Raw genomic sequence first — 9,716 nt, forward strand, 5'->3', positions numbered from 1 at the left:
TCCAGGGTTGGATGATTTTGAGCAGACAGCACTCTTGGTCAGCATCAATACAGCAAACTTGTTATCTCATCAATCTCTGTCATTGCCTAACACAGCTGAGCCTGCCGTAATGGGAGCACCATCCATTTGAAATCCCAAAGGTAGGCATCCATCTGGGATCAATGCTCTCAGAATCTCCATTAACTATTACAGTGCCAGTCATGGGTTAGATCTACTTTGGGTTAATTCCTTTATGCCAGGATGAGTCAACAAAAGGTCTTCACTTCACTTTGAGAGATTCATTTAGAGACCTACAAAGTGGCTGCACAGTGAGCCCAGTGTCTCCAGAACTAACGTGGGTCCAAGCAAACCCTTTTCCCTTCAGGTCTCCCATCCCTTTTCACCACACTCCTTCTATTCTAGCTTCCCCTCAGGAAGCAGCACACATTTCACTATGTGAAGTGTCTTTGCCCATCCGAGGAGAGGTATTCTCCCTTCTTCTCTAGCACAATCAGTGCTATTTTAAATGAGGGCACTGGAATTACACCAGTTCCAGAGCTCAATGTGAAATTCCACCCAAATGCATTGGAAGAGACATCTCTACCATGGTCTAATATCGTTCTTTAACAGGTGCTGAAAAATATTACATCTAATGATTTATGAGTGAGTGAAACCAGCCAATTAGACAGACAAGGGCTGATTTTCAAAGGGATTGCACAGAACCATTTAATCTAATGCAGGATAATAAACACATCCCGAGCTGAATCCCTGACTGATGTCGCTAACGGCCTGTCAGAGATAGCAGGTATTTACAGCAGAATAAGGCACCACATCAGATAAAGTAAAACCCATCCTCTCAAGGCTAGAGAAACACGGAAAGGAATCTCTGGCTCCATCTCAGGTCTGGGTGATTTCCATAATGCCTGAGAACACTGTGTGGTGTCAGACCTCTGCTCAGAAGTCACCCATCCATGCTGCTGGCATGTGGGAGACCCTCACACCAAGCACGGTGCAGCTGCTGCTCAGTTTAAGAAAGCCACCAGCACAGAACACAGTGGGAATTGGAGCTGTGCTGTGTGTGACACAGAGACAAACCTCTATCAGTGTGAGGAGTTCCACAAAGAGCAGTAAAATCTGGATTTCAAGGCTTCATCCCAAACCCGCACAACAAAAAGCCATTACTAATATGTCAAGAAGGACAAAAATAGCATGGACCTCACAGCCTGGATCATGTTTTAGAGATAAAAACATGTATGGATGTGTAGTAAATTGAGTAACCTGAACCAAAGGTATCTTTAAAATCAGTGTGTCTACATGTTGCCATTAAATACGTCAGACCCAAGCAAGTATTTGTGCTGCCCTAGAATTGATGGCTTCATATTGCAGGCTTGTTCAAGCAGCTTATTGAAAGATGCATTTTTGATAAGATGCTGAAAAGCAGGAAAACAAGGCTACAACTCAATTCATGCCCATCACTGTGAAATCACTTTCAATTCATGTAACTGTGCACAGCCCACAGTTTATCTGGTTTCAACCAGAATTACAGCCTCCTTATACTCCCAAACCATTGAAGTGGGTCCATATGAATATGAACTCTGCACTTGGGCACGCAGCTCACTTTCTGTTTGCTTTGACACCAGTTTGCCCATAGTGTTTAACACAGCTGGTGTTCCTGTTTGCTATGAGCAAGGCTGCAGCCTGCAGCTCCAGCAGCCTCTGCAGACCCAGTTGTAAGACAAGAGCCCAGCAGCAGGAATCCACAAGTGACCTTAATGTTTTCCCGAGCATCTACAATAGTCTGTATGTGCAGTGCCCCTATAGCTCCATAGGTATGTGCAATATCCCTCATGAATGAAGAAACCAAGAAAGGTGTCAGAAGATACCTATTATCACTTTACATTTACAAAACAGGTCAGTCTAAGTAACTTTATGCTTATGAGATCAATGGAGTTTCGGATGAGGAGACCTCCACCCTGCTGATGGTGACTTCTGGTACATTTTGGAACTGGAATGATGCTTCAGAGCACTAACACTGTGCCAGGATTTCAGAGAGGAACTGACTCCATGTGTCAGGCAATGCAGTGAATCCAGCCTGGTGATACCACTGGTAAGAGGCTCAATTCTGCAATGCCAGCCTGTGGGAGAAGACTCAAACAAGCCTGGGTTCAGTCTTTGAGGCTACAAGCTTGGGCGATAAAGGGAACTGCTGAGGAGTGTCCTGGGTTCAGCAGCAGCAGTCAGTTTTTCTCTTTCTTGGTAGCTGGTGCACTGCTGGGTTTTGACTTTTGGGCTGGGAATGGTGCTGATAGCACCGATGGTTTGAGTTACTGCTCAAAGGTTTGGGTTGTCCAAGGACTTTCTGAGCCTCATGCTCTGCCAGGGAGGAAGCAGAGACAGGACACCTGACCCAGGCTAGCCAAACAGGTATTCCATACCATAGCACGTCATACCCAGGAGGTAACCGAGAGTTACCTGGAAGGGCTGGAGCTCTGGGGGATGGAGGAGGTATCAGTCGGTGCTCGGTCAGGCAGAGTGGGGTGAGTTATGGGTCGGTGGCTGGTGAGATGTTGTATTCTCTTCACTTGTTATTTGCTTTATGATTATAATTTGTAGTAGTAGCAGCAGTAGTGATTTGTGTTATACCTTAGCTATTAAACTGTTCTTATCTCAACCCGTGGGAGCTACATTCTTTGGATTCTCCTCCTCAACTCTCTGGGAGTTGGGGGAGCAAGAGGGATGTGTGTGTGAGTTAATGAGCTGTGTGGCTGGTTTTAAACCACGACAGAAGTAATGGCATCCACATGCTTTTGGCTTACTATTATGTAAATCTGTTAATGTTAGAGCTACATAAACCCAAGTTTTACACAAAAAGCTGCCTCCCTGGCTGACCGTCCTCATCAGCATTCCTGTTTCTCATGGATGCAATGCCCAAGCTGGCAGTTTGCATCTGCCACATCCCAGCAGGGAGGACAAGGAGCTGACGCCATGCAGAGGACACAGCCGGGCTCCCCTTTTCATGTCCTCTGTGCCCCATATGCCACGGACGTGCACAGGTCTCCTTACGAAGGGACGGCACCATCTCCCCCCCGCCTGTATCCCCATCCCTGCCTGTAACTGAAGGTGCCATTTCCCCTTGTACCTCCCTTCCGGGAGCCAAGGCTGCCGTTCCCCACCCCATCCCCACCCCATACCTCCCATTTCCCACCCCAAGCTCTACGCGCACGGGGAAGGTTCCATTCCCCCCCCCCCCCTCGCGGCCCCAGCAACCGGAACGCGGCGCAGAGCGCACCGGGGCGGAGCGGGGCGGAGCGGGGCGGAGCGGAGCGGGGCCCGCGGCGATGCGGAAGGGCCGAGGAGGAGGACCCGCGGTCCCGGAACGGCCGCGGCTCGGCAGCCCCGACGGGCCCGGCCCCGGCCCCGCAGCGCCGGCCGCCAGCGTTAGGGACGCGGCCGGCAGGGACCCGCTGGCCGCAGACCTGCGCTGCAGCCTCTTCATCGCCGCGCTGCAGAGCTACAAGCGGGACTCGGCCCTCAGGCCCTTCCCGAGCCGCTATGCGGATGGGGAGAACAAGGACTTCGAGGGGCTGGTGAGTACCCGGTGCCCCCGGGCGGTGCTGCCCCAGCGAGCGGAGGACGGTGGGAAGGGGATGGCCGGAGCGGGGAGCGCAGCCCCGGCTGTGCTGGGGGGGAAGCAGGGGACGCTGCCCACAGGTGAGCATCAGGCGGACACGTAAAGTGACATGAGTCGTTCATCCGGGCGAGGAACACAGGGCTTAGAGTGTGTTTGGGGTTCTGGGCGATAAACCCAACACTTGGAAAGTTCCAGCCTTTGTTGGGGGGTGTGAAGTGTTAGAAGAGCTTCCCTATGTGAAGTTAACACTGATTTTGCAAGGGTTTGTATTTTACACGGCCTGAGCACTCCCTCCATCTATCCCTCTGCACTGTGACAGCTTGTTTCCTTTCAGGAGTTTGATTATTCTTGGATGCACATTACATACATTGTTTGTAAATGTGGATGTTTATGACTTCTGGAACAAGTGACAAACGTTCCCACAAACTGGATACAAATGTCTGTATCCATGAGCCGAGACTGGGTGTTCAGTTGTCATGGTCTAAAACCAAGCTGCACAGCTTGTGCACTCACTCCCCCCCCTTGCTCCCCCAACTCCCAGAGAGTTAGGAAGGAGAATCCAAAGAATGTAGCTCCCATGGATTGAGATAAGAACAGTTTAATAGCAAAGGTATAACATAAATCACTACTGCTGCTACTACTACTAATAATGATAAAGCCAATAGCAAGTGAAGAGAATACAACACCTCACCATCCACGGACCCATAACTCACCGCACCCTGCCCGACCGAGCACAGACCGATACCTCCTCCATCCCCCCAGAGCTCCAGCCCTTCCAGGTAACTCTCGGTTACCTCCTGGGCATGACGTGCTATGGTATGTAATACCTCTTTGGCTAGCCTGGGTCAGGTGTCCTGTCTCTGCTTCCTCCCTGGCAGAGCATGTGGCTCAGAAAGTCCTTGTACAACCCAAACATTTGAGCAGTAACTCAAACCATCGGTGCTATCAGCAACCGTTCCCAGCCCGAAAGTCAAACCCAGCCCTGCACCAGCTACCAACAAGGAGTAAAAAACAACTGCTGCTGCTGAACCCAGGACATCAGTTTACAGCCTAATAGGGTGAAATATTGTTTTGTTTTCACTAGAGGTCTCTGTTTAATCATAATGAAAAGGAGCTTGTGTTAAATGCCTGTCTTGTTAGCTTGCAGATACCAAGGCTCTTCCAAGCCTGAAAGAGCTTCTGGAGTCTGTGCCAAACACAGAGGAAAGGACCTGGGATTTGTTCAGTTGGATTTTATCATCTAAGGTCTTCGTGATACAAAGCACTAAGAAACAGGAGGTAAGTTCTGGACTCTGAGAGGCTTGGTGAGAGTTTGGCTTTTAAGGCAAGCTCCCACATCAGGGAGTATTTCCTCCTGCCAGAAGTTAGTGGTTAGCTCCTGTGAGAGCTTCAACATGAGTGCAGCTTTGTTCTGTGTAGGGAGAGGGCTCTTTGGTTTGGGGTTTAAATGAAGTTTTTAGGAGCACTGGTTGGAAGAAGCAGTTATCATTGCCAGTAGTTGATGATGGGCAGTGACTATAGGTGGTTACTCCCCATTAACGTAGCACGTACACACATGTTCTAGACCAAATACTTCAACTCAGGTGTCCCAGAGCCAGGTCCTGCCTCTCACTAAGAAAGACAGCTCTGTACTTCTGCTTGCTGCCCCAGAAGTGAGAGCCACTGAGGTACTTCTGTAACAGGGATCAGCACAGTTGTAGAGATTAGTAGCAGGATGAAGACAACCTCTGTTTTCACTCCCTTCCCCTCTTCTAAGATCAGCTGATGAACATATCATCTTAGTAGCCAAAGTAGGCTTGTGATACTGTCCTCATCAAGTAAGTCATAATTCAGTGTGTGTCTTTTCTGGAAAGAATTAGGATTTAGCTTTAATAGCAAGAATCTGTCAATTTTGACTGTCTGCTTACTCCTCAGTTGTGGCCATGTTGAGTTCTAACACAGAAAGCACAATCAAAATACATAAAACCATAGGAAAGAGTAAGGGACAGTAAGCAGAATGCCTGGTGATTAATGTAACCCCATTGACTTGTATTCCTTCCTGGTTTTAAGTATGAGAAGATCCAAGAACTCACAGGGATGTCTGGGGCTGCGGTTCCCACTCCCGACTACCTCTTTGAGATCGTGTATTGTGATCAAACCAATACCAAGTTTACTGAGACCAGGGGAGAGCGGGACCTCATCTATGCCTTCCATGGGAGCCGCCTGGAGAACTTCCATTCCATCCTGCACAACGGCCTGCACTGCCACTTGAACAGGGTGAGGTCCTCGTGCTGGCACCCTCTGCTCTTGGTCACCTGCTGCTATTGATGCTTCAAAATAGGCCCAAATTCCTTTAAGGGTATGACATATGATGATGGTGTCCTGCTGGTTTCAGTTCAGGGTGGGTCTTTGTGCATGGTTGTATTGGATTTTCTAGTGCAGCCTGAGGGTAAAGGCTGGAAGTGGCACAAAACCATTTTCTCCAGTGTGACAAATCACAGCTGCCCTTTGCTTCTGTGTAAGGAACTGTAATGCCAATGAGATCCTGGCCTATGTGACTGCCTGCAGCTGGAAAGTGCTGTGCACAGAGAAGGAGGATGGTGGCCCAGGCAACATAGAGTCTCTCTTTCTGCCTGGCTGCAAGTTTAAATCAACCAGATTTTAGGTGCTGCATGCCAGTGAAGCCCTTTTTAAATGGCTTGGTTAAGGGAGACCTCCCATAGGGTTTGCACCTCTTCTGGTTTCAGTGGAAAGGTGGTTGGGACTCCTGGCTTTGTGTGTCATCTGTAAAGCAGCTTTGACACAGCAGCTGCATCACCTTCCAGTCAACCTGGGCTATGCTTTTCTCCCATGTTCTTTATGAGTAATGCTTTATCAGGTACAGTGGGCTTACTGGGTTAATAGTTTTAGGTAGTGTGGCAAATACTCTGATTCAGAGTTACTAAAACAGTTCTATTTGAAAGGAATTCACAGTTGAAAAGTACCTCCCTCTTTTCTAGTAAAGCATGGATTTAAATGCAAGTAAAGCCTTGCCTTGTTTGTGGGGCTGGATTATCTGAGTGATGGCAGTCTCAATAAATCAATGCAATGCCTCTAACAGCGGTGCAGTCATGTTGATATAAAACACTTAGCTTGGCAAACTGAATCCGAATCCGGGAAGGCATGAATCTGTTCACACCAAGGGCTGTGCCAAGCAGCTAGGTTGAGGGATGGGAGAGGGCAGCTGCCCCACCCCATGGAAACTGTGCCAGGACAACAGCAGTGCATGGACCCGGCCCAGCACAGGGCAGAAAAGCCTCTCTCAAATACCTTCAGAAACAGACCTGTCAGTCTGAAAGTCAAGAACACTTCTATGTTGCTCTGCAGGATTTTATTATGCTATTTCTGCTCCATTTCAGACATCCCTGTTTGGTGAAGGCACCTATCTCACCAGTGACCTGAGCCTGGCTCTGCTTTATAGCCCTCATGGCCTCGGTTGGCAGCGAAGTGCACTGGGCTCTGTCCTTAGCTGCGTGGCTGTTTGCGAGATCATTGACCACCCAGATGTAAAGTGTCAGGTGAAAAAGAAAGGTGAGTCTATTGCAGTAATGACCATGTGTAGTTCATCTTATAGTGGGCCCATCTATTTCAGCTTTGCCCATACATGCTGTTGTATAAACTGTGCAGTACAGAGCATGGACACCCTTCAGCAGCATCACAGAATGATTTGGGTTGGAAGTGACTTTAAAGATCATTTAGATCCAACCTTGCTGCCACAGGCAGGGACACCTTTCACTAGACCAGATTACTCAAAGCCCCATCCAACCTGGCCTGTCCAATCTTCCAAAGGACTCCTCAACAAACGTGCAACAGCCTCACTATTTGTGAAGCTTCTCTTAAAACTATATATTTAAAGGATAGGAAATACTTTGGTGGCATCATTTGATTTCCCTAGTTTCAGTAGAATGGTGCTATAATGGTCCAGAATGCCTGATTGCTGGTGGAACAGCGCATCACAAATGTATCAGTACCAACCTTTATTTGTTGTCTAGGAAGCCTCTGCTCAGATTGTCCTTCTTTGACCATTTCTCCTTGCAGGGCTCAACCACTCCTTCCATGTTGTTTTTCTTTCCCTGTTAATATTAGCAGCTCCTCAAGCACCCTGTGGGTGGGAGACCTGCCCCCTCACCACCCTGATCTGCCCATAATGCCATCCATACCAAGGATGACTAGGAGTGGTATAGCCTCAAACAAACTTCTCAGTCTATTCTTGGATGCTAAGGGATTCAGGGGAATTCCAAGAGTGGGTCTTTGGTTATCTCATTCCCATTCTTGTGGCAGTGAGGGGGAGTTGGTTGTGGATCTGGTTTTGCTTTTCTGCTTCCCCCAAAGACCTCTTCTTTTCCCATTCAGATTCAGAAGAAATAGACAGGAAAAGAGCAAGAGTGAGAAACAGCGAAGGGGGTGATGTACCCCAGAAGTACTTCGTTGTCACTAACAATGAGCTTTTACGAGTTAAATACTTGCTAGTATATTCACAGAAGCAGCACAGGAGGTAAGTGTTCAGCTGTCTGGAGCGATGACCAGGCTATAACAGCCAGATAAACACATCTCAGTTTTGAAACACAATGGGAAACAAGCGAGGAAGATACACTGCACTGCCAGGGTTTGTTTATAGCCTGTTCCCTGTGGAATGAGGCTTACACCATCACACTGCCTCTGTCTCACTCTTTGATGCTCTCAGGCTCAGCTAAATGTGCTTTTCCACTGTAAGCACTTGGTATTTGTGAGGGCTCTGATACTGTCTGTGGCAGGATACCAAGAGTGAAACTCCAATGAGTGCAGCTCAGACGAGGGCAGATTTAACTGTGCCCTTATCTATGCTCAGTGGCAGCATTCACCCAGCTAATCAACACGTGTGTACAGGCCAGGCAGTCACAGCTCCAAACCACAGAGGAGGGTGTGAACAGGGGGAGAAAGACCAGGATTAGGCATGGAGACGTGGAGAAAAGGGACGAGGGATCAGGCTTTGTCAGTTCCAAGGGCTGTGGAACAGCTTTCTGGTTTTATTGCATTAGCATCACTGTTTAAAACAGCAAAAGCTAAGACCCTCTTTGCCAGGTATTCATGCATCAATGACTAAATTCATACCCTTTTCCCTTTCCAGGCCTTCTAGTCAATCTTCCTGGTTTCACACCCACCGTTTTGCCATAATGATGATGCTGTACCTACTGCTGCTCATAGTGATAGGGGCCAGCAACTCGCCAACCTTCGTCTACTACTGGCACAGAATGTTTCACTCAGAGAGATGAATTGCTCGAGGTGATAAACTGTTCTTTTCCCCACGTGCCTTAATAATAGCCAGTCTGCAATGCACTGCCTCTGCTCCAGAGCTCTGGAAATACAGGTGCCTGGAGCTTTCCAGTTCTGCAACCAGTATATTCTCCTCGTGGCACCTTTCCACTTACTACTGTGATTCATGAGGATGCCCAGTCCAGCTGAAAAGGATCACAGTGGTGCAGCTTAGCATGAACCAATGATTAAGGGTCCATGGAAAGAAAGTGATTTAAAATGAATGAAAACTAAGCATGGGAACACTCAGGGGGAACTGGTTTCTGTCAGACTGAGGGGTGTTTGCACATGTATGGAAGGAGGGTTTTCCTGTATGTCAGGCAAAGCAACACATAGGGTCTGAGCAGTTTGTGTTCGGAAGCTGGATATAGTGATGTTTAGCGTGTGTCAGTGCAGATGGGATCACTGTTAAACTGTAAAAACTAAACTTTGCCTTTTCCAGGATATTTTTTGTATCAGAGCAAAACTGATTGTAACAAAGAAGAAATAAAACAACCACCAAAGTGGAAGAAGTTGAATGGTTTCTAGTGTGGCTTTTCCCTCCTCCCCATAAAACATTGCTGTGGTTTAACACCAGCCAGCAGCTAAGCACAATCCAAAACTTAGCCCCATACAAGCTACTGTGAAGAAAATAAACTGTATCCCAGCCAAACCCAGCACAGATCTTGGTGCTCTCTGCCATAATACATTGTCCTTGGTTACTGTGCAGAGAAGTTTAGGCCCTACTGCATCAGTACTGAATGAGGATTATTCCTGTCAAACTGCCTTCCACTTGTGTTTTCTGCACCAAGAAGAG

At 48.0% G+C, this 9,716-nt stretch overlaps 1 protein-coding gene across 1 annotated transcript; it reads left to right on the forward strand.

Moving 5' to 3' along the window:
- The first annotated feature begins 3,317 nt into the window (after positions 1–3,317).
- Positions 3,318–9,438, forward strand: PARP16 (poly(ADP-ribose) polymerase family member 16). Its single transcript, XM_034066138.1, has 6 exons — positions 3,318–3,566; positions 4,751–4,888; positions 5,660–5,866; positions 6,988–7,159; positions 7,982–8,123; positions 8,736–9,438. Exons 1-6 carry the CDS (start codon positions 3,318–3,320, stop codon positions 8,878–8,880), a joined length of 1,053 nt encoding a protein of 350 aa, XP_033922029.1. The 3' UTR covers positions 8,881–9,438.
- The last annotated feature ends 278 nt before the right edge of the window (positions 9,439–9,716 follow it).

The sequence above is a fragment of the Melopsittacus undulatus genome, chromosome 9 (assembly GCF_012275295.1).
Source record: "Melopsittacus undulatus isolate bMelUnd1 chromosome 9, bMelUnd1.mat.Z, whole genome shotgun sequence".
NCBI lineage: Eukaryota > Metazoa > Chordata > Aves > Psittaciformes > Psittaculidae > Melopsittacus > Melopsittacus undulatus.

Excerpts from the sequence above, each read along its gene's own strand:
- PARP16 (XM_034066138.1), top strand. The coding sequence starts at position 3,318 with ATGCGGAAGGGCCGAGGAGGAGGACCCGCGGTCCCGGAACGGCCGCGG. Across the intron at positions 3,567-4,750 it reads ACAAGGACTTCGAGGGGCTG|CTTGCAGATACCAAGGCTCT; the intron begins GTGAGTACCCGG and ends CTGTCTTGTTAG. Across the intron at positions 7,160-7,981 it reads GTGTCAGGTGAAAAAGAAAG|ATTCAGAAGAAATAGACAGG; the intron begins GTGAGTCTATTG and ends TTTCCCATTCAG.